The sequence below is a fragment of the Hyperoodon ampullatus genome (genome assembly GCF_949752795.1).
Source record: "Hyperoodon ampullatus genome assembly, chromosome: 8".
Lineage (NCBI taxonomy): Eukaryota > Metazoa > Chordata > Mammalia > Artiodactyla > Ziphiidae > Hyperoodon > Hyperoodon ampullatus.
Window position 1 is genome coordinate 7,221,729 of NC_136921.1, and position 24,925 is coordinate 7,246,653.

General features: G+C 51.1%; 1 protein-coding gene across 1 annotated transcript in view; it reads right to left on the reverse strand.

The window, feature by feature from the left end:
• Positions 1–24,925, reverse strand: part of INPP5D (inositol polyphosphate-5-phosphatase D) — a gene marked incomplete at both ends in the record, with an annotated part of 131,651 nt that overhangs the window by 2,943 nt on the left and 103,783 nt on the right. Inside the window, 11 exons of the mRNA XM_079710654.1 lie at positions 1,969–2,235; positions 4,184–4,280; positions 5,394–5,543; positions 8,872–8,959; positions 10,266–10,348; positions 11,670–11,783; positions 14,069–14,154; positions 17,503–17,588; positions 22,416–22,504; positions 22,673–22,781; positions 24,296–24,434. Of these exons, the coding sequence (XP_079566780.1) occupies positions 1,969–2,235; positions 4,184–4,280; positions 5,394–5,543; positions 8,872–8,959; positions 10,266–10,348; positions 11,670–11,783; positions 14,069–14,154; positions 17,503–17,588; positions 22,416–22,504; positions 22,673–22,781; positions 24,296–24,434 (1,308 nt within the window). The remainder of the gene's footprint in view (positions 1–1,968; positions 2,236–4,183; positions 4,281–5,393; positions 5,544–8,871; positions 8,960–10,265; positions 10,349–11,669; positions 11,784–14,068; positions 14,155–17,502; positions 17,589–22,415; positions 22,505–22,672; positions 22,782–24,295; positions 24,435–24,925) is intronic.

The following is a 24,925-nucleotide window of genomic DNA, read 5'->3' on the forward strand; positions in this document are numbered from 1 at the left end:
CCCATCCCCAGGGCACAGAGTTGATTCCTGTGCCACAATGATTTCACTCCTCAGATTCCGGAGTCGGCTGTTTTCTAAAGGAGTGAAGCGCCGAGCAGGGTCTGAGAAGAGCCTTCTTTCTAACCATGTGACTTCGGTCCAGGGTGACCAGTCGTCCCAGTTTTCCCACAATTCAGGGGTTTCCTGGGATGAGGGACTCTTAGTGCAAAAACGGAGACAGTCTTGGGCAAACTGGGACAGCTGGTCCCTTACTTTTTTATGGGGCAGTGCTAGGAGGATTGGTGATACCCCCACTTCCACAGCCTTCTCTCAGGCCCAGTGGGGGGTCAAGAGCAGCGAAGAGGGTGGCAGGCAGGCGTGGGAGCTGCCAGCTTCTTGCCTCTAATCATCTCCTTGCTGAGAAGTGAGCTTAGAGCCCAGCCTGGGCCCCTGGCCTACACAGATGTCCCCATTCTGAAGCTGTCACCCATGAAACCGGAGAGAACAGCTCTCCACCTTGTTCCCAGCTATATGCTGTGTTCCAGTTAGGAGGGCACAAAGAGACATTGACTTTGGGAACTTAAAACATTTCACTGAAACAGTCCCCTTGTTCTTTGTAGTTGTTTACAGCTCTGTTTCCTGGGGTCGCCAAAGAGGTGACCTTTGCCAAGGAGGTGCCGCAGGACCCGCCATACGTGGCTTTTGTCCTCATTTTTCCAGGAGAGGAAACTGAGGCTGCTTCTCCTTCCCCCAGGTTTCTTACGGAAAGACCAGGGTCCACAATATTATCAACAAATTGTGAAAACTAGGGGTACAGAGATAGACAAGGCTGAGCTCGGGGCAGGCCCTGTCCTGTCCCAGCCCCCTCCTTCCCTCCATCCCTTCCTCCTTCCATTTGTCTGCCCAGTGTTGTATTTTTTTTTTTTTTAAGAGAAAAAGCTTAAGAAAGAGAATTGCAAACAGCCCTTCAATCCAGAGGAAACTCCAGCCAGGCCAGGAGCGGGAGGGTTGGAAGTGGCGGGAGATGAGGGGAACAGTGCTTGACAACATGCCGTTCCCTGGCTCTTAATACACGACGGAAAATGCCATGGGGAACACGGGACCTCAGAGAGGGGAAGACAGGCCCAGAGCCGCGCCCTGAAGTCATTATAAACAGTACAGGCAGCCCCCAAAGGAAGCTGATGCGAACGATATTTTGTGCATCTTCAATCGTTGTTAATTAAGGTCTGCACTTTTAATTTCCATCTGTCACCGTGTGGTTACTAGAAACTTGGGGGGCTCCCGATCCTGCGTTTGCACAAGGCGCGCACGCGTGGGTTTGCTTGGTTAAGGCGGCGGCTCTGAGGGTTCCTCCCCGGCTCCGGGCCTCCAGGCACGTGATGCCTGGACCAGTTCTCGATGCAGGTCAGCTCTCTCTAACCGCTGGGTTTTTCCCGAAGTTTCATAGCCAAACCCCCTCCCTCTGCAGGCTGGCTGTTCTCCTCCCCTTCAGAATTCCTGGTCCCAGCTGCTGGTTTTTCAAATTGGCCTCAACAGGAGAGGCAGGAGAGTTGCACACAGGAACAGGAACCCTCGTGGTTAAGAAGAGAGAGGGGAACTCGGAGCCGGGGAGGGACGCATTCCTACGTGGAAATTCCCACCTCTGTTCGCAGGGCCCTCCAGGGAGTGGGAGGTCGACGAGGGTTCACTACTTACAGAAATGTATTTTTCAACGAAGGTCGTTTTTACAGGAGTGTGTTTTTCTCAGGCACTATATTTAAACTTTTTAAATCCTGTTTTTAAAAAACCTTTCAGGTTTACACCAATAGGCTAAGAATCGGAGATTCTACAAGCATTTCTCGAGAGCCTACTGTGTTCTAGGCCCCGGGGATGAGTCAGTGACCAAAGTGGACGCACATCGCTGCTCTCACGCAGCTTCTATTCTAGGGCCAGATTTCCTGGTAGTGAAAACCTAGGGAAGGGAGAGGCCATGGTGAAGACGATGCTCACCTTGGCTCCTGCGTCCTGAGGCAGGGGCCCCGTGTTGCTGTCGATGATGAAAACTTCTTGGGTGATAAGGGCGGTTGGGAGGGCGGTGTCGGAGGGCTCTCCCCCCTTCCAGGCCCCAGGCAGGAGTCCTTGAGCGGCTGGTCGTAGCTCCAGGCGGTGGGTTGCTGATCGGGGGACACGGTCTGCTTCATGTGCCCGAAGGCCCCCACGCCCATGTAGTTGGGGTTGATGATTTCAGCGATGCTGGAGCCACCGCATGGAGGGACCCTGCGGGGGAGACACACAAAGTCACACCTCAGGGCTCCTCCAGGTCAGCACCAGCCTGAGGAGAGTGTCCTCTGATGCCCCCTCGGGCTCTCCTCAACTCCTTCACTTCTGGGGTGGTGGATTCATTCACTCATTCATTCATTCATTCATTTATTCATACAACAAAATAGTTACTGTGTGCCTGGTAACACCAGGAACAATAGGAGTAAATATGGTTGTAAATGAGACAGCCACAGTCTCTGTTCTCGTGGAACCAACGTATGATGGGGAGACAAACAAAACAAGCTCCGTGCCTGAGAGACGAGATATTTATACACTGCTCAAGTCTGACTGAGAGTAACAAAAGGAGCAGAGATAGACTAGGGTTGGGACCACCTGGGCGTAGGGTGGCCAGTGAGGGCCTCTCTGAGAAGGGAGGGAGGGGAGAAGCAGTAAGTGCAAAGGCCCTGCGGTACGAGGGGTTGACCTGTCCCAGCAACAGTCTGAAGGCCTGTGAGCAAGTGGGCAGAATGGAATGAGAGGCTGGCATGGCCGGCAGGGCTGAGTGACTATGGGGGTTGTTGGTGGTGGTAGGTTGTTGCTGGTAAATGGAGAGTTCTATCTGGGACAGCCAGCTTGCACGTCTGTGAGGCATCAGGATGGAGACAGCCATGCGGGTGTTTGGAAAGATGAGCATGGAGGTCACAGAGGTCAAGGCTGCAGCCTCAACTGTGGGGGAGTCAGCTGACAGCTGTCGAGGGGCTGGCCAGACCTGGTGAGGCGACCCTGAGACACACACTGTGCTGCCTCTTGGTGACAGGAGCGTCGTCCTTCCTTGTAAGACGGCGCTCTCCGGAGGACTAACTAGAAAGTAGAGTTCTGCATATATAGGTTGTAACACACGCTCCCCAGCTCCCATCTGCTCAGCCAGCCTGGTTCTGAGCACATCCCACTCCCATCCATCGAGCCTGCTTCAGAAGTAAGTGTTAACTCTAATGCTGGTCCAATGGAAAATACTTCGTTGACCTACACTGATCCTGATTCTGGGGTCAAGCAGACATTTGAGAGCTGCAGTGCTTTCATCGAGGGGATTGTAGTAGGTGAAAAAGATTGAAAGCGATAGTTTCATGCCTAGGGCTACCATCAGAGGCTGGAGGGGGGTGGGAGTTGCTGTGCACGGGGTAGGGGGCTGGGGTAGGCGAGGGCTGGAGGGACAGGTAGTGGGGGCTGAAAGGAGGAGAGGAATAAGCTAGGCTCGGCGGTGGCTTTTGGGATTTCGCTCGGCTACCTGGCACAGCTTTGCCCCCTTGGCAGGTAAGCTGGCACGGATACCATGACAAACCTCACTGGCTTGAACTCGAGACAGTATCAGTGAGCTGTGGTGACCCTGCTATTCGGGGACTGCTGTCCCCCTCGTAATACAGACTTTGATGTCCAGATTCTTCCCAGCCCAGTCTCTGCCAAGAGCAGCCTGCACGCACTTCCCCCCAATGCTTTTCCGCCTTAGTCACAGGGTGGGGCTTTTAGCCCTGGAGCCGTGGCTGCTGATGTCCCCGGTCCTCAGGAAATACCGCAGCTGTTCCATGCGACCGTCTCTGGGGCTGCTGCCTCCTGGACTGGGCATCTTCCTAGTAGGATGTACCTTCCTAAGGCAGGGACTGCACCTAATTTGCCTTGGTTTCTCTAGAACCTGACACCTGGAAGTGCTCAGCCAGTGTTTGTTGAACTGAACTGAACTCTGCAGCACAGAAGAGCCTCCCTGGCCTTGTTGCAGTCACACCAGGGGTTTGTGGTTAGAAGCCTCAGAGCTGGAAGCGTGACAGGCCTTTCGTGGCCAGCGCTTTCTTTCCCTCTGGGTCCTTGCTTTCTCTCTGCTCCAGTTCCCCACTCCCAGTCCTGGGTCTGCAAAGCCACACTAGCTTGCAGTGAAGCCCTGGCAACCCGCCCCCGCCCCCCGCCCTCGCTCTACCTGTTGGCAGGTTCCCACTGCTTCATGGGGTCCTGGCTGGTGAGGCTCTTCAGGGACTTGGGTGCACTGGACTCATCGCGCTCTGTCTTCACAAAGTCTGCAAGAAAAGGGCCAGGAAAGAGCATGTGAGAGCGTGCAAGGGCCCAGCTCCCAGGGTTTGGGCCAGGATGGCAGAGAGGTTTCCCCTGGCAAGCGGCCGCTGGAAAGTGAATAATGGCTGCCTGGGGGCAGATTCTGAGACCTTGTGTGAGTTCGGTGATGGATTAGTTATGCCTGCATGGCTCCAGAGGGAGGAGAGTTGGCATGTGTGACCCAGAGTTGTCATTTCATGAAACATTTCCAACTTGTTGGTGTCAGCAAGGGATAAAACAGACAAATATTTCTTGGCAGATCTGAATAAAAGAAACACAAGAGCATTTGGTGCCCAAAGCCAACCTGTTCACGAGCTTAATGGGGAACTAGGACCCCGTCTTCATATCTGACTCTGGCTATGGTTGCAGGGGTGCCAAGTCCCCCTCAGGTCTAGATCCTGCTAGAGGAAGGAGCTCCCAGAGGGCAGAAGGAGGAGCCCCATCCAAGGGAGGCAGCACCTGTGATGGCCCAGGGCCTTCCCACGAACAGGGGGTGTCAGACCGTCCCACATCTTGCTGTCTCACTGTTTGTGTGAGAGGCGGGACCCCATCACGTTTACGAATTTACGTGAGTGAACCTGCACTTTCCCCTTGGGCCAGCCACTTACTCGGTGTGTGACCTTCAGCCAGTCACTTATCCTCTCTGTGCCTCAAGTTTCCTGATCTACCGAACGAGGGTGGCACCTGGCTCTCAGAGCTATGGTGAGAGATACATGAGACAACGTTTATAAGTTGATCATTTCATAGATCAAGTAGAAAATTAAAGCCCAACGCATTTTAGGCATTGTTACTTGAGTGCTTTTGAGCAAGAAGTAAAGCAAAGAGGAGAAGGAAAATAATGACCTCTTGCCTGTGTGAAAAGGAAGAAAGATTGGGGCCAGGCAAGGGTGACTGTGGCTGTGAGGTGTTGTGGTTCTGTAGGGAAATTCTCGAACCTGCTAAGGGTTGGGCCAGACTGCCTCTGAGATCCCCTCCGACGCTGCATTTCTGTCTGAGGCCACAGCAGAGAGACTGTTCTGTTCCTGTCCCCGACCCAGCAGCACTGAAGAGGGAGCAGGGGAGGGGTCGTGCCCACTTACCATAGAGCTTCTCCCTCTTCTTGCCTTGGGAGGTCTGCAGCTTAATCTCTCCCCGGAAGTGACCCATCATCTCTCCGTGGTGGGTGAGAGGCGTGTAGATGGGGAGCTGAGTTTCCGTGGCCTCTAACCGTAGAGCAATGCAGCCCTCGCCTGGGGAGGTGGGGAGACAGTAGTCATGTCAAGACACCACCCCCCAACCCAGCCCTGCCATTTCACGGGAAAAACACCATGCATTTGGCCTGGAGATTTAGCTCTCCCGCCCAGAGATGATGCTTTGCGACAATGGCTAAGGCAGGGATTATGGAACAAAGTTTTCAGAACAACTCCTCAGCAATTTGAGGAAAACATCTCAAACCTTACAGCAAAATGAACTCCACGCAGATTAGTGGATATAAAATAAAGTAAATCATAGAAAATCCAGCAGAAAACCAGAATTAAATACGAATCTGATTGCTGGAAGGAATAACTTCCCAAGTTTTGAAGCAGCATGAGAAATGACAAAACAAAACTGACAGATAGGATAGAAAAGTTTAAAACTTCTGCACAGAGAAAAAACAAAAATGGAAAGAGGACTGAGTGGGAACATTAGTTGCAGCCAGCTTCACACAGAGGGTATTTTATCTGAACTCCTCAAAATCAAATCTCCAGCAGATAAATGGGCAGATAACCCCACAGACATTTTCCACAAAAAAGAAGCGTAGATGGTTGATTTCAGTACATGGAAACTAGTTCAGTCTGCTGAGCCATCAAAAATGCAAATTAAGGCATCAGTAAGGGACTCTCTCACAGACATGAAATTAACAAAAGTAGAAGCAAAGGATACCCAGTGCCAGCAAGGATCTGGGGAAACCTGTACACTGGGATGTGGCAAGGTCCACAAGGTAAGACGGAGCCTTCACAGCCATCAGTTGGATACCGAGCACCAACAACCACAAACATATGTATACCCTTTAGCCAGCAAACACGGGGAACTTACCCTAAAGAGACGACCCAAAAGAATAACAAATGTAGCCAAAGGAAAATAAAAGGTGTCCACAAGGAAGAAAAGAGAACCCTCCTCCACTGTTGGTGGGAATGTAAATTGGTGCAGCTGCTAGGGAAAACAGTATGGAGGTTCCTTAAAAAAACTAAAAGTAGAGTTGCCATATGATCCAGCAGTCCCACTCCTGGGCATATATCCGGAGAAAACGCTAATTCGAAAAGATACATGCACCACAATGTTCATAGCAGCACTGTTTACAATAGCCAAGACATGGAAGCAACTTAAATGGCCGTCGACAGACGAATGGATAAAGATGTGGTATACATGCACAATGGAATACTACTCAGCCATGAAAAAAGAAATAATGCCATTTGCAGCAACAAGGATGGACCTAGAGATTATCATACTGAGTGAAGTCAGAGACAAATATCATATGATATCACTTATAACTTATATGTGGAATCTAAAAGGTGATACAAATGCACTTATTTACAAAACAGCAATAGACTCACATAGGAAACAAACGTATGCTTACCAAAGGGGAAAAGGGGTGGGGGAGGGATAAATTAGGAGTTTGGGATTAGCAGATGTAAACTATTGATACTATATATAAAACGGATAAACAGCAAGGGCCTACTGAATAGCACAGGGAACGATATTCAATATCCTATAATAAGCCATAATGGAAAACAATATGAAAAAGAATATATATATATACACACACATATAAAACTGAATCACTTTGCTATACATCAGAAAATAACTCATTGTAAATCAACTATCCCTCAATAAAAAATAAAAATGTCCACGAAGAGATCCATCTCAGCACTGTTGACAACACTAACAAAAATAATTTGCAGACCCTCAAAAGTTGCAGCAAGGAGTACTTTAAAAAACGAGGATATAGAAAATCCGTGGAATATTATGAAGCCATTAAAAGCAACCATCATGAAGGCTGGGTCGGAGGATCATGGAAAATGTGTATCATCTAATACCAGGTGAGGAAAGCAGAATATAAAGGGTCTCTCTGTGATAATTATTCATATAGAAATCTATGTGTGCCTATGGATGAACACGGGAGTGTGAAAACAAAATAAAAATGATTGCTGTAGCAAGGAATGAGACTGCTGGATGATTTTTTTTCCTAGTTATCAGTATGATATGCTGTTTGTCAGTATGAATACCAAGAGAAGGAGACAAAGGAGAACTACAGTGTTTGAAAAGAAAATGGAATCGTCAGACCTGTGTTCCCGTTTCCTGCCAGCAAACCTCCCGACACCCTGGCACCCACGTGGATCCTCTCTCTTTGCTCCATCACAGTCCTGGTCTCTCATCCTGGTCTGTCACGCCCTCGGCCTCCTCGCCCCCGCTCACTCCCTCCCTCGCCATGCACACAGCTCTCCCAAGCCCACAAGTCCCCACGTCCCTCTGTCTGCAGGACACTGCTCTTTATTTGGTTGGATCCCTCGGCCACATTTGCTGTCACAACCACGTCGCCTTGACCAGCTCTGACCGCGTCCCCGAGCCCAGTCTTTGGCATTCCTCCCACTCCTCTGGCTGAACCGTTTTAGTCTCCTTTGCCTGCTGCTCGCCACAGCCAGCCCCGTTCAGGAAACGGAAACATTAACCCCAGCAACTCCAACCACAAGTTCAGGGCCATCCTCGACCCTCTTCCCCCGATTCCCGTGGTCAATTTCCCTTCTCAGTACCTCTCAATTTTAACCTGTCTCTCCTTTTTTTTTAACCATCGCTACTTTCATCCTGGCTCTCTCATCTCTCGTGTTGATCACTGCAAACACATATTCCTAAGATGCAAAGCTGACCATGTTACCAACTTGCCTGACTCTCCTGTGGCTCCCTTCCGTCCCCAGGATACGATATCTACCTCTAGCCTGGCTCGTATGGATCTGGCTCCAGACTCTCTCTGGCTACCTGTCCCCTCACTCCACGCTGAATGTACCAAGTGCAAGGGCAAACCTGGGGCCATGGACGGGCTGAAGATTTTACAGAAGATGGTGTCTCTCTAGGAGGACAGTTACTGGGGCCACAGGCGTTCTCAAGCCTGCCTGGTCTGGGCACTGAGCAATGCCGGGAAGACCTGGGTTCAAATTAGGGCTCAGCCAGTTACAACCTGTGTGACTTAGGCAAGTCACTTCACCTTTCTGAGCCTCAGTTTACTTATTGACTAACTGAGAGAATAATATCTGCTTCACAAGGTCATGTCAGGATAAATCAAGTAATACGTGCAAGCACCTGGCACAGAATCGGACACAGGAAAGGCTCCGTAGATGGGAGGTGTTGTGGCTGCTTGCTGTCTGTCCCAGGAGCCTGATGGGGTCGGAAGGATAGCTTTCCAGTAACTGTCCCTCGGGCAGCACCGGGATGGGTAACGGAGCAGCCAGTGGGCTTTTGTGAAGGAGATACCACTGCTTCCCGTACGTCAGAGGCCTCGATCAGCAGGTGTGGCACCTGCAGCCCCTGTCCTGGGACCCTTACCGTAGGATTCGTCACTGTCAGAGGACTTAATGCTTATCAGGATGTGCTGGTCCAGCAGGTACTCGGGGTCAGAGATGATGGGCTTCAGCTGCAGAGAGACGGGCACAGGATTAGCTTGGACAGGTGGGTGAGGGCTGCCAGCTGAGGAGGGGAATGCATGGGGAAAAGCACTGTAGACGTTCTTTTTAAACAAATTCGAATCCCTGATTTTCTTGCCCCAGAGAGCAGGAAGGAACCCACGCGTCCACCCTGCACAGCGAGGCGGGGTTAACCCCGTCACACTGTGCCCCGGCCCCGGGGAGAGGGCCTGACTCCAAACATGCGTCCCCCCCTGCCTCCCTGCCCTTCCTCCCCCTCCTCTGCCCACCCCAGGATCAAGGGGGATGGGGCCGGGCCGATACACAGACACTCGTGGGACCAGGAGCCAGGTCTGAACGCACCCCACTCCCTGCCCCCCAGCAGGGTACAGCCCTCTCCTCGGCCCCCTCCCGGGATGGGGCTGCATTGAAGGGGGCACCATGGGGCCTGCCCTCCATCTGGGCAGGAGGAGGCCTGTGTCCACCTGCAGCGAAGCCCCTCGCGTGGGCCTGGACTGTCCTGTGGGCTGTTGGAGGGTGGCTCAGCGAGGGACAGACACACATCCTGGATTCACTCCTACATGCTGGCTACAACTTGGGACCTTAAGCCTTCCTCGTGCAGACCCCGACACAGTAGGGCCTAATGAAAAGGTCCCCCTTTGCTTCCCATCCACAGATACCAAGACACCCCTTGTGCAGGCCTCTGGGTGCATGCTGACCGACAGGATGGACTCTATCTCCATTCAGAAAGTGCCAGAGCGTCACTGCAGCCGCGTGACCGTGAACAAGCCTCTCTGGGATCTGCCTCCGGTCCTTTCTCTGTAAAGTCACCTGGTCAGATGAGGCGTCCTCTAGATCCCTTCCACAATCCACCAGGGGAATCGACATTCATTTAGGAATGTTGGGGCCACTAGGCTCAGGCCCACGTTTAACCACTGCTGGGAAGGGCGTCATAAGCCGCCTTGAAAGAGAGGCAGCCTCTCCTGCATTTGGCCCGTGGGATTCCCACTCCCTCTGGTCAGGCCTGGCCGGAGCTCTGCCACTGGCCAGCACTGCTGGCTGACGAACGCAAGATCCCCCCTGTTCTTTTTTTTTTTTTTTTTTTGCGGTACGCGGGCCTCTCACTGTTGTGGCCTCTCCCGTTGTGGAGCACAGGCTCCGGACGCGCAGGCCCAGCGGCCATGGCTCACGGGCCCAGCTGCTCCGTGGCATGTGGGATCTTCCCGGACCGGGGCACGAACCTGTGTCCCCTGCATCGGCAGGCGGACTCTCAACCACTGCGCCACCAGGGAAGCCCCCACCCTGTTCTTGAATTACCTTTGGAAGGGTCTCGCCAAACATCACTACCAACTCCCCCTCACTTCCTTCTTCATTTTCTCCTTCCTGACTCTTGACGAAACCTGTCCGAGGATAAGAAGGCTGGCTTTCAGAAAACAGCACAAGAACCAGACAGAGAAGACCCCTTGGGTTGTCCCACCAGGACCAATGAAGATACCCTCCTTCCTCTTACATCTGTAGGGGCCACAGCATCGTTTAGGAGTCAGGCTTGCTGGGGATTCTGTTTTGGTGCAGGGGATGGTCATTTGCCAACACGGTCTAATTATTTCTAGGAGACTCAGAGAGATTCCCCTCCTTTTTGGCTCCACTTTGCAACAAACCAGGCAACAAAGAAATCATCACATCACAGGCAAGATTAGGAAACATGATGGTTCCTCCCACTCAAGAAAGCAGCCTTTTGAAATGCTAATTTAAGCTTCCTAATATGCTGTTTCCATAGAAATGTATGCAAATGCCTTGATATTTTATTAAAAACGCCCGCACGAAAGTCCTCATCATTTTTGGAAGTGCTCCGCCCTTGCTAGGTGAACTGGGACCTGGAGACTTCCTGGAGAAGGCGGACCTGTCACCAGCCCAGGCTGGGTCTGAGGAGGAAAGAGGGCGGGGCAACACTGCAGCTGGTGGCACAGGTGGTCCTGTTCCCAATTTCTGGAAGCATCTGTCATCCCGTCACAAAATGCCTCCTTCTGTGGTGTTGATGTGCCAGCCTCTGCCCCCCCCCCCCCCCCCACCCCCGACCATCTCAGCAAGGAGAGCTAGAAACCACACAGATGCCCTCACCGTGGAACAGCTTTAGACAATATGCCTAGAAATGTCACCTAGCAAGGGTGTTTCCTAAACACAGTTTGTGCGAACTGCTGCTGGCTGTTGCGTGGCCGTCCATCTCTAGTTTGCTTTTGGATGCTCAGACCACCTGAGAAAGATGCCTGTGACGTAGGAAAGAGCAGAGGACCCTGGGAAGGACAAGCGATTACCAGCAGCTGCTCTGGCCCCAGCACTGGCCTCCACAAGCTCTGTATCTTTGCCCAGGACCCTCTGGTTGAGTTGGAGCCCCGGCTTGGAGGACCCTCGAGTGGGCTAAACTCTGCCCGGAGGGGCAAGGAGAGGGTCCAGCTGCCCAGCTGCCTACAAGGGGCCGAGGGGTCTGTGCACCCGTGACTGACCCGTCCCTGGGGCTGGAGCAGCAGTATCGCGGGATACTGGGGGCCCCTGTAGTAACTGGGTGTCTCCTTGTACCGTCCACCTGCAGCCCCACTCTGTGATCCCCGCTTTGAGGCCGATCCATAGTCTTTCCCACAGAGCGGAGAAAAGCACCATCAATGACAAGGCTTTTGTGGAAGAGCCGTGCCTGTCCCCCTAAAAGGCAGTTCAGCAAGCACGTACTCTCCAAGCAGCTCGAGTGGAACTCCAGGTAGAATTTGGTCTGGGACTTGGTCTTCAACGTGGCGTAGCACCTGAGAAACTCAATCTGCCCTTGGCTGTCGACAGTCCCGGGGCCTGGAACAGGTGAGAACAGAGATTCGGTTCCACAACGTGTCTGGAGATGGAGCGTTTCAAACCAGCCCCCCGACACCGAACTCCTTCCTAAGGTCCAGGGAAGTTGAGAGTCTAAGTGGAAGGAGAGGTTTCTCCTGAGATCCCACCACCCACACCAAGCATCCCCCGTGATGGTGACAGCCTCTCTGACGAATCAAAGCTGGTGCAGAGCGGGAAGAGCTCTACGCTCAGCTTTGCCACTAAAGCTGTGTGGCCTTGGGCAGCGCCCTTAATGGCTCAGCCTCCCCATGGGTTCTTGCAAAGAGAGCTTGTGTAATGGCTCAGGCGCCTGACGCCCAAATCTGTCTCATTTCTAAGTTCACGTAGTGAGGGATGCCTGTCCCCCTTCCTCGGGCAAAGCTACCCCTGCCGCTTACTCTGAGCTCCTCGTGCTTACCTGTACCCAGGTAACTTGCAGGTATGCTCTTCATTTAGATGATGCTTTTGCAAGTGTCCTTAGGCTGGCTTTGAACAGTGTTCTTTCCCTCCATATAAATTCTGAGCCAGCAGAGAGCAGGGACATACATTCCCTTCCTCTATCCCTCCCATCCTTCCTGCTTTCCTTTCTTTTTCTTCTTCCCTTTATTGAAGACAAACTGACAAATATAATTGTGTATACTTAAAGTGTACCACGCGATGACTTGATACACATATACACTCTGAAATGATGATCAAGATCAAGATCATTAACACATCCGTCACCTCACATAATTAACTGTGTGGTAAGAACGCTTAGGATCTACTCTCAGCAGACTTTAAGTGTACAATGCTGTATCATTACCTATGGTCACACCAAGCTGAATTTTAGATCCCTGGAAATTGTTCATCTTATAACTGGAAATTTGTACCCTTTGACTTACATCTCCTCCCCGCAAACCCCACCAGCTCCTGGCAACCATCAGTGTACTCTCTGAATGAAGCTGGCTTTTTTTTTTTTTTTTAAAGATTCCACGTATAAGTGATACTATATATGTATCTTGTACTTGTTTTTCTGTCTGGCTTATTTCACTTAGCCTTCCTTTCTTTTTTTAACTCCCCGGCACCAAGGCCAGGCTCTGCTTAGGTAGACGTTCAACCAACGCTCAATTCCGGTAATCGGTGTTTGTGAGCATCTGCTGTGTGCCAGTGGAGGGAGGGCAAGGCTGACCCTGGGGATGTGATGAGGGTCCTCATCAAGGGTGTGATGCATAGGCTGCCCCACCAACGCTGTAGGAACTCAGAGACAGGAGAGATGGGTGGGGACTGGAGAAGAGGTGGAAGGTTCTGGAAAGGCACAGTGACCAGAGCTAGGAAAGAGGCAGGATGGTGGGTCACGGCTCGTGTGGAGAGCGGAGGTCACACTGGGGGCCATGGATGTTACACCCAACAGCCTATGGGCAAGAGTGTCCCAGAAGACAGGGTTCCAGCCTCAGCTACACCCCTCAGGGCACCAAGGACACAGAGAAATACAGGCTTTTCCAACCTGCATTGGGCCCTGCACTCAGCCCTCCTAGATGACGTCTGCTGACCGTGGAAGTGGGGGGTGGGCAGAGGAGGTGACAACATGGCTCCCCGGTCACCCAGACCCAGGGCTGGACACACCACAGACAACATCCAGACCCCTGCTGGGACAAGGCTGGCCTGGCTACCAGGGCTGAGCTGGATTGTTTGAAAAATTACCTGCAAATCTATAGAGTATTATTAACTCTGATGTTTCCCCAAATTCAGTCACCCGCATCCTATCTTCACAATTTTTACCGCCTACCACGCACGTGCACTAAGATTGACTTAACGTTTTCTTTAAATAGACTCACTTTTAAAACTTAAATAATCGTATTTAAATAAAAAGGTATATCATAAGACTAAATGGAAAACCAGTGTTTCTTGCCTAACACAGAAGAGTCATATTTAAAACATATTAAAATAAATGCCTTACTAATAAACGTTCATCCATGTCCCACCCAGAATTGTCTTTGGTGGCACATGTCCCACACCTTGGAAAACACTCATTTTCCCAATTTTAAAGACTGTATTAACATTGAAGCTTAAAAAAAGCTGGCATATTTGCCAAAGAGGGCAAGAACATGCTCTGGACTGAAATCATGATGTGGTTTGGACATGAAGGGACCCGATGGATGGACTGTGGACTTGCCTGGAAGGATAAGCCTTTATCTAACACAGACAACTGATTGCTGCAACCAGAAGATGAGCACCCAGGCCTTCTGTCTGCATGGAGAACAGAGGGATGGACACCACCCACCACTTACCGTTCTTGGAGACAAACTGGGAGGTGACTCCTGCCTCAAATGTGGCAAAAACAGGGCTGTGGTCACTTGTCATGATGTCACTGGTGCTGCCTGCAGGGGAGGGAAGGAATTTCTGAGCAGGGAAGGAGAAAGCCTTCTGGTCAAGCCAAGGATGGCAAACGCATGGCAGAAATCAACTTGCACTTATGGAAGCCTCCAGAAGTTTCATGGTTTTGTACCTGTTGTTCCATTGACCTTCCATAACCACGCTTGAAAGTAGTGAAAGAGTGGGACCCTGTCTCCTCCATGGCTAATTGTGGCTGTAGTAGTTTTTCCTAAAGACTTGTGAGTTTTTTAAATATATAGGTCATTGCGTGTATGAACTGTGGAGCTTTTTCTGGTCTAAGCATTTTGTTGTATTGATGAGGCACTCACAGCCCAGAGTGGGATGGGGATTTAGGGTCACTGAGCCCATCAGTGAGAAATGGCACCTTCCACTGAAGGTGCCATTTCAGGAGAGAGTAGAAGGTGATAAAGTGCAGACACTGAATGTAGACGATGTTTTTAAGGAGCTTGGTGCTTAGATGAGAAGGAAAGGCAGCAGAGCATGTTTGGAGGGGGTAAGAGAAAGAGCAGAGGTCGAGGAATCCTGAGTCCCAAGTGCTTTTGCTATGTCATGTGGAAATGTCTGGCTGGGTACTCAGGGCTGGAGATTTATCTTCAGATTTGGAGTCATGACGTTAGGTGGAAGCAGAGGCCTCAAGGACGTTTTGGCCCCACTGGGAAGACATGAAGGATGACAAGAGATGAGGATGAAACTCCAGGACACACCCAGCATCAGTGGGCAAAGGAGACACAGCACAGGAGACCGAGAAGGCAATAAACAGGTATAAGTCCTTCCCAATAAAGTTTTCACAAATCAGCAAAGAAAAAATAAACATACCGCTCCTCTACCAACCAAAGGATATGGGCAGAAAATTCACAAGAGAAATATAGATGGCCAGTAAACAGGAAAAAAAAATTGCTCGCTTGCAAACAACCGTCAAAAAGACAAAACAACAGTGAGATGGATGGAGAAACAGAATGAGAAGAAGAAAGACAGTGGGATGCTGGGACTGGGGACAGTGGAGGTGCTGGGACTGGGGGCAGTGGAGATGCTGGGACTGGGGACAGTGGGGATGCTGGGACTGGGGACAGTGGGGTTGCTGGGACTGGGGACAGTGGAGGTGCTGGGACTGGGCTAGAAGGAGAGCATGGAGCAAAGGGCCCGGGTGAAAAGCTTATCCAGGCAAGGAGGAGGGCATCCCTTCCCCGCGACAGGAGGCAAGGTGTAGGAGGGGCAGCCGTCTAAAGCATGTATGGCCCTTGGCAGGAAGAAGTCAGTGAGCATCCGGTGCTGTGTGAAGCGGGAGATGATGGAGGAGCAAGGGGTCAGGCCGAGTGAGGGGCTACAAGTCTGTGGTGGCAACAGAAGAGGAAAAGTTAAAGGGTGGACAAGCAGAGTTTTAAAAAAGGTTCTTAAAAATACTTTAGATGTGTATTGACCGTGATAGCATTAACACTACAGTAACTGTGCCTGAAACCTGGGAAGTGGACTCCTACCTAGGTGGCCTCCCTATAACCACGCCCTGTGGGTCCACCCTCCCACAGTGAGTCTGGGCTTGGCCAGGTGACTTCCTTTAACCAACAGGACATTAGTAAATGTGAGGCAAGCAGAGACCTAAAAAGTACTTCCACATCCGGGACTGTCAGCTGGGAATCCCAGGACCAGGAAGCAGCAGCCTGAACTAGCCTGCTGGATGATAAGCAAATATTACGGTAGTTGTTACACAGCAATAGATAACTGATACATACTATTGATGTCACCACCATGAGACTCAGGCTCAAAGTTTACCCCCATTTCCTGAGCTCTGGACATTCATCCCCTTTTCTTTCCCAATTTCCTGCCCACTCACAACTCATTAGACCCTCCTCCAGCATTCCATGAAATACTGTGAGCAAAATTCCTTACCTCTTCAAACTTCCCCTTCATGTTTCAAACCCGGCCCTTCCTGGAAGTCACTGCAGCCTCCCAGGCGAGGCCTGGCTTTCCACCCCCTCACTAATGCACAGCCCAGACAGAAAGCAGCCGTGTCCCTCTAGTTCCTCAATGCCACTTGCAGACGCGTCTCCCTCCTTCTTTCTAAAAACCTCCACGGGGCTTCCCTGGTGGCGCAGTGGTTGAGAGTCTGCCTGCCGACGCGGGGGGGGCGGGTTCGTGCCCCGGTCCAGGAAGATCCCACATGCTGTGGAGCGGCTGGGCCCGTGGGCCGTGGCCGCTGGGCCTGTGCGTCCGGAGCCTGTGCTCCACAACGGGAGAGGCCGCAACGGTGAGAGGCCCGCGTACCGCAAAAAAAAAAAAAAAAAAATTGGTAAAAACCTCCATGATAGGGTCGTTTTGAAAACCGGATTTAGGCTCAAAAAGCAGTAATGCCACAAGCCACCACTTTCTCCTGAATTTCTGCAGAGGGTGGCTGGAAGGCAGACTCGACTGCAGAGCTGGCAGGACTCGTGGAGCTGCAGGACGAGGGACAGAGGCAGCGCTGAGAGAGGGCCGGGGTGATGGCCGGTGGCAGGAAGGGTCACAGGCCTGGAGAGTGCGGGTGTGGATGGGGTATGAGGAGGGGACATACAAGTGAGGAAGCTGAGTGCAGAGGGTGGGATGGGGGCCTTTGTAGGTTTGGAAGCAGAACAGTTCCTTGGCTGTGGGAGTGGGTTGCCTTTCCGCGCATCTAAAGGGGAGTGAAGTCCCTCCTGGGCACAGAGCTCAGAGGCCAGGGGACTGAAGGGTGCGTGCCTTAAACTAGCCCAGGGTAGCTGCTCTGGTCCCTTCTGGGCAGCAGAAGGCATGCACAAAAGAAAGGAATGGAAACCAGTTCAACTTTATGGGACCTGAATCGAACATGGGGATTTGAGGGTCCCCACAGAGGGTGGGAGCCAGGAAGGTGGCCACTGGGCAGCAGCAAAACCTCCACTCTGCGGGGGTGAAACGGGGCTGGATAACTTTTCCATAATTATTTATTTTAATATTGCATCTTGTGTCTTTGTCATCAATTTACCCCAGTTTATCTTTAAATCTCCCCCAAACACGTGTGTGTACTCATGATATGCATTCGGTTGAACCATATGAATTTCCAGTAGTTAACGATTTCTGATCTATGAAAACACCACTTTTATATGGTTCAAACCTAATAGGCTGTTTTCAAAAAAATAAATCTAGATTTATTTTAAAAAGTGCTCCATAATTCAAATGTTTCCCAAACCAGAAGATATTTATTCTGTTGCAGCCCAAGATGGGACAGGATGCATCACCTTTTTAAGGTCACCTGACTGGGGTTGCAGGGAGTTCTCCCATTTTACAGATGGATAGACTGGAGTTCTTTAGTTTAGGGCAGTCAAACCTCTCAACTTGCCACTCACCGTAGGACTGACACACCACGTGCACCAGAGGGTAAGACTTCCAGAGGACTCGGTCACACCAGGAGGGCAGGTTGTACTTCATCTGCAAGTCAAAGTCAAAGCTTTGTAAAACATGCTACTTTAAAAGATACATAGTAAAAGAAGAGATCGAGGCATTGCATCTGTAATCCTGGATTCATCTGCTGCTGGCTTTTATAGGATTTCCCCAGAGGTGGCTTTAAACCCTTTCCGCCTGCCTTAAGTCCTGGCTCCATGGTCACGCCCCACACTTTCAGACACCTGGACTCCTGTTTTATTAATTAATTTATTTATTTTTGCTGTGTTGGGTCTTCGTTTCTGTGCGAGGGCTTTCTCTAGTTGTGGCAAGCGGGGGCCACTCTACATCGCGGTGCGTGGGCCTCTCACTATCGCGGCCTCTCTTGTTGCGGAGCACAGGCTCCAGGAGTGCAGGCTCAGTAGTTGTGGCTCACAGGCCTAGTTGCTCCGCGGCATGTGGGATCCTCCCAGACCAGGGCTTGAACCCATGTCCCCTGCATTGGCAGGCAGATTCTCAACCACTGTGCCACCAGGGAAGCTCCTGGACTCCTGTTTTAGAATGAGATCGATTCGCCTGGCTGTGCTTCCTTACCCTCCTCACTATTTCAGAATCTGTTCTATTTTTACATTCTCTTACTATTTTTCTTTCTGACTCAGATGAACCCCTCTACCTGTATATTCAACCCAGCCACTCACTTTAATAACACACTCCAGCTACCCCCCGCACCCATTCATCCACCTATATACTTACCATCCATCCACACACTCATTCACACATCCATCCATCCACTTACCTACCCGTCAACTCACACATCCATCCTTCATCTACCTATCCATCCATCCATCCATCCATCCATCCATCCATCCATCTATCCACTTACCCATCCACATATCCATCCACCCCTCCACATACCCATCTAATCTTTCAAACAACATGTACTGTGATGAGCCCTCTCCAAGCTACACTGTGAGCAAGATGCCCACTGGGTGTGACAGACAAGGCAAACTGGCAATGATAACAATCCTCCTTAAGGAATATCATTTTCCACTTAAGTTCTAGCTCTTTCTCCTCTGCCTACACACATAAAAGTTCTCATCCTAAAAGAGCCTTCAATTACTTTTCTCTTTTCTTCTTTTTGCCAATTTTCTTTCAAGAATGTTCTGTTTTCACTGCCTCTACTTCTGGACTGCCCATTTACTCTTTTTTTTTTTCTTTTTGTGGTACGTGGGCCTCTCACTGTTGTGGCCTCTCCCGTTGCGGAGCACAGGCTCCGGATGCGCAGGCTCAGCGGCCATGGCTCACGGGCCCAGCCGCTCCGCGGCATGTGGCATCTTCCCGGACCGGGGCACGAACCCGCGTTCTCTGCATCGGCAGGCGGACTCTCAACCACTGCGCCACCAGGGAAGCCCCATTTACTCTTTTTTAACTTGAGGTACAACCTACATATAGTAAAGTGTAGTGATCTATACTGTATGGCTTGAGGATCTTTTACAGTTGTATACGCCCATTTAACCACTACCCAGATCAAGATATAGAAAATGTCCATCATCCCAAAGGGTTCCCTCAGGCCCCTTCCCTGTCAACACTGCCTCTGAGAGGTAAACACTACTGGGGCTAATGTCTCCACTGATTAATTTTGCCAACTCTTGAACTTATAAATGGATGTATTCAGTATATATTCTTTTGCATTTGGCTTCTTTCAACCTTCTTCACCCTGTTGCTTGTATAAGTTCTTTCATTTTATTGCATAGTTGTATTCCATTGTATGTATACACCACATTGATCTATTCTAATGTTGACAGAAATAGGGTTGTTCCCAGTTTTTGGACATTATAAACAAAGCTGCTATAAACACCCTTGTATCTGTCGTTGGGTGAACAAATGCACTGCTTTCCCTCAGGTATACAACAAAGTGGAATTGCTGAATAGGGTAGGTGCATGTTTAGATTTCATAGATGCTGCCAAACTATTACTTCTTAACATGCAATTTTCAGCATCCGCTGCTCCGGTGAATTACTGGTGGAGCTTTACAAAGACCCAGAAAGCAGGGCCCCACCCCTGGATCTGCTGCATCAGAACCTCTGGGGAGGAGGTCCAGGCATCTGTATTTCTGAAAAGCTTCACCAGTGATTCACCTGCACACTCTTGGTAAAGTGCCACCCTTACCCTCTTGCGGTCTGGATTTCACCTCCAAGACTCTATGTCAACTGTTCTTTTAGTGTCCACCCAATCCCTGAACCCAAGTCCAGCTGCTTGTGCAAGGTTCCAGTGACCACACACGTTCTCCTTGACTCACATTCCATGCTGGTGACCACTGATCCTGGCAAGTCTCTCAGCGCCAGCTTCTGGGATGCTGCGAGCTGCCTGCTGGGTCCTCCCACCACCTACACACATGGTTTTTCTGTCTCCTTTGTTGTCTCTGCTTCTTCCTCGCCCCTCTCAACGGAGATGACCCCCAAATCCGTCCACAGCTCTTCTATTTTCATCGTCCATGTACTCCTTGGCGATCTCACTTACTCCCATGGATCTGACCATCTTCTCTGTGCAGACAACTCCCAAATCTACAACTCAGCCCTAGTATCAGTCTAGTGTTTTCAGCTGCCTTCTGGATGTTTTCTCTGGGATTTTCCAGTCATGTTATACAGTAAATCTGAAAACAAGCTCTATTTCCCCCCGCCCCGAGCCAGCCCTGCCTTCTGATTTCACAGTTTCTATCAACGTCCATCAGATCTATCAACATATCCTGCTTTCCTCCTTTTCTTTCATTTTCACGGGCTCCCCCCATCCTGCTTCAGGCCCAGTTATTTCTCAGCTGGAGCCTCCATACTGGCCTCCTCATTGGTCCCCTGCATCATCCTCATCCTTTACACTGACGCAGACCAGTCTTCTCTGTGTATCACTGTGACACTGCTAGCCCCTCAGCAGAACTTGCAGTGGCTTCCTGAAACAGGTGTCCAACAAACAGGTGAAGACGCTTTGCCTGGCATCAAGGACCCTCCTCTCTGCCACCTCAGGCCCCAGTTTCTTTCTCCTCATATTCAAATCCAATGAGACCATCCCTTCACTGCCTCCAAATGTACCCGCAGGGACTTGCCCTGAGGATGCCTTTAAACCAGATGAGCCCAGGCACACAGCAGCCAGTGGGCACCTCACAAGGTGTCCTGCCCCGGGTCTCAGCCTTGTCACGGCAGCAGTCCTGAGTCTGCTCTCCTCCTCTCAGTGTGTGTGTGTGTTTTCTCTAACTCCTGCTTTCTTCTGGCATCTCCCCAACTCTTGGCCTTTCTCTCCCACTTCCATCCAGTCTCCCATGTGCCCCTGAGTCCAGGTCATGCCCAGAATGCTCTCTATTTCCCCAGGACTCTAGTGGCCCCAGGGAAGCTCATCACTGCAGCACCTCTAACCCCCAGGACCCGGCATGGGGCTGGCTCCCCTGGGTTGGGCCCCAGAAGGGGATGGATGCCAGAATTTCCTGCCTTGGCATCTGCTCTGGCAATTCTTTCCACCTGAAGTGGATCAGGCCCCCTCAGCCCTTGTCTTGTCGAAATCCAAGCACCCTTCAGGCACCACAAGCGGCCCCTCTTCAAGAAGCCTCCCCGATCCTTCCCTGCCCTGATGGTCATTTCCCTCTGTGACCGCTCCTCACAGCATTGGGCACAGCATTATATTCTACCTCTGGTTGGTTAGTTGTGTATTTATCTTGTCTTGTCTTTCCTACTACAAACTCTCTGAGGGCAGACATCTGACTCATCTTTGATCTCCCACGACCTAGGACAGTGCCCAGCCCATCATAGGTCATCGGTAAATATCTGTTGAACAAGAATGAAGGGATGCTTTATTACAGTTTCCGCAAACACTGTTCAGTGGAACACAAGTGGTCTCATAAGATATTAATTGATATTTCATGACCAATTGAGTTTGGCACATGAATTTTCCCATAGAGAACCACATGCTCATAAACCTGTAAAGGCTCTGATAAGTCCTGCAGCAAAGAAGCTTGTGTCATGATGATTGACTTGGCAGATTAGCAAACATATTTGAGTACAGGACTTAAAAAAGAGACAAAATACACCAACAGCTCATACAGTTTCATATCAAAAAAGCAAACAACCAAATCAAAAAATGAGCAGAAGACCTAAACAGACATCTCTCCAAAGAAGACATACAGATGGCCAACAGGTACATGAAAAGATGCTCAATATCACTAATTAGTGATACCACTAATTATTAGAGAAATGCAAATCAAAACTGCAATGAGGTATCTCCTCACACTGGTCAGAATGGCCATCATCAAAAAGTCTACAAATAAATGCTGGAGAGGGTGTGGAGAAAAGGGAACCCTCTTGCACTGTTGGTGGGAATGTAAACTGATACAGCCACTATGGAGAACAGTATGGAGGTTGCTTAAAGAACTAACAGTAGAGTTGCCATATCATCCTGCAATCCCACTCCTGGGCAAATATCCGGAGAAAACTCTAATTCAAAAAGATACATGCATCCCAATGTTCCTAGCAGCACTATTTACAATAGCCAAGACATGGAAGCAACCTAAGTGTCCATCAGCAGATGAATGGATAAAGAAGATGTGGCACACACACATACACACACACGCACGCACGCACACACACGCACCCACATGGACAGAAGCGTCATGAGGCAACTGCTTGCAGTGTGCATGTCTGGTTGCCCAGCCTCTCCTTAGGGGAGGGTTTTGCTCTGTGACACCATGAACATATGATTTCTAGTTTTACTTCTTTTTTTGTTACCTAGTGGATGAGGGTGCTCCTCACTTCCCGTTCACCTTTATGGGAATGGACAAAAGAGGGGTGAGGTGTGCAAGGGGGGTGGAGACGGAGGGCAGGGAAGAGGACTCACCCCTGTGGCTTTCTGCTTAGTGTAGGCGTATTTGTCCCGAGTCAGTCTTTCAAAACGGTAAGTGGGAGCGAATGTGATTTCTTCCTCCTCTGAAACCAGACAAAACCACGGTTTCAGTTTTGATTTCCCATGTTTCACGTCTGGCCAAGTTGCCCTCTTTTCCAGGCATAATCCTTCCCCCGGTGAGGATACTTGGGAAAAGGGGAGACAGAATGCGGGAGGGAGAGGGCCTGCGAGAGAAGGATGGCGGTTCTCACCGAAGTGCAAGAAGACCTTCTGCTCCTTTCTTTCCATGAGCAGCTGGTCATGGGACAGGAGGTCTGCGTATTGCTGCTGCTTGATCTTCTGGATGATGGTTTCTGCCTCCTGGAGCAAAGACACGGCCAAGCCACTGGTGAGACAACCCTTTCACCAACATGGTAAGAGGCACATTGCCACCTTCCTGCCTGGCGCGCCAGGACCCAAGTCCCCGAAGCTGCACTAGATCCTGGTCCCAGGGACATTGGGCTGCTGCTTATTTACACTCAACCGTTTTATACGGACAATCCTGCAATCAGAGCAAAATATCAACTCAGTAATGTAAGCTCCTGGCTATTCTAACTTTACAGAGGGATACTATTTTTGTGTACCGACTTCTAGCATCATTTTTATAAGGCTTCCCTAGATGGGTAGGTATGTCTCCCTTGCTGTCTGTTCTCCCTGTGAGACAGCCTGTTGTAAAGCCATAAAAGGATCTGAAACCCCAGCCCCCGAAGCTATGGGCATTGGGCCTCCGTGATCTGGGCTCAGACTCCGAGAGTCGGTGTGATATCGGTGGGGTGTGCCCTCCTTGGAATCCAGCTGTCCTCTCTCCTGAGACTTTCGTTGCCTCCGCTCTGGCGAATGCACCTGGCCGACCTCCTGGGGAGTGATGGGTGGACGGCCCCTTAAACTGTGAAGGGTCAGGATCTGTGGGGCCGCTGTCCACGCCTCTCCCCTCTGCCTGCTCAGTCAGGAGGGAGAGAAGGGAAGTTCCCGAGGAGCATCCTGTGGGGGAGAGAGTGGCCGGGGAGGAGGAAGGGGGCACAGACGGGCCCTAAAAGCCGCTGTGGCAGCGGCCGAGGAGGCCGAGGGATGTGGGAGGGCTGGGAAAACATCTGGGAGGGGAGACCGAAGGCCCGGGTTCAATCCCAACTGTCAGAGACCTGTAACCGACCCAAGGCCATTTTCTCAGGCCGCTTGTGCTCCAGGAGCCTCTCTCCCCTGTAAAATCAGGGCCGTTTCTGCCGTCTCCTCTCCCCTCACAGACAGCAGTGCCAACGTATTCCTGGTACACAAGGGGCGGACGGTTCTCCTCCCATGCCTGGCCTCTGCCTCCTCTTCAGGAGCAACCGAGTCTCGCTCCAGGCGTGTCCAGGAGCCATGCCTGCCCACTCCCTTCGCAGGGAATCTATTGCCCTCCCTGAGTGAGCAAGGCCATCTGTGCCATGTGGCCCCTCTGACTGTTGCTCAATGGATGGGCATCCAACTTCAGGAATGCCTTCCTTAGGCTGCCCGGTGACCCGTGATTTGGGGAGAAAATGGAGCTGGTCTCTGCAGACTTGAGCCTTTCCTGGGGATCTGGGACTGGCAAGTCGAGGGGCCACTGCTGGTGAGCGAGAGGACCAGAGCGGCAGACAGGTGGTAAGGAGGGGTGGCCAGGACAGTTACGTGGCAAGTAGGCGTGAGCAGAGGCCAGCCGTAAAGAAAGGCAGCGGCTCCGTAATGGGACCAGTGTCGAGTCCCGGGGGAGTAGCTGCCTTGGCCCAGCTCGGTCGTGTGTCTCCCTGATCCTCTGCCCTGAGCTAATGCAAGGGGCCTCTGTCCTGCGCATCCCCGGCCCTAGGAGGATGGCCCCTCACCCAGGTGGGCAGCTCCACGCGGTAGTTGAGATCCCCGAGCCAGAAGAGGTGGGTGAAGCGGTGAGTGATGTTAAAGGAGCTCAGCTTCTTGTCTCCCAGAGCCAGAAACCGGAGAATGTTCATATAGTTTTGGTTTCGCCTAATTAAACAAAAAAGCAGCCAGCTTAGCACAGGGGCCTTGGTTCCTTACTGCCTGTGCCAGGAAGTCAGAGGGGACATATCGGGGAGTGAGACTGAAATCTCCAGCCCTGTGGCAGCAAACCACGCTTATGCAGCCTCTGGGCTGAACTGGGAACGCAGGGTGGGGCCCCGGGAGCATCCGCTCCGCAGGGCCTCGGAATCATCAGTCTTCTAGATGGCCATCTGCGTGGCTGGGCCACCAACAGGCAAAATGCGCTTTCATCTGTAAGGGCGCCCCAGATGAGGTTTTCCCTTGAGAAATGGAGTGGTGTCTGCTGGGTTAGTGACACGGGGAAATGTCTGTTCCGTCCTTCAGGCAAGATTCAGCCACACGTGGATGTAGCTGTAGTTGCCTTTGATGAGAACACAGGCAAAGCCCTTAGAGGCCGACCGGACAGGGTTCCAGCCGAGGGCTGAGCCGTCCTTATGGTGTTTAGGGTTTGAGGTCTG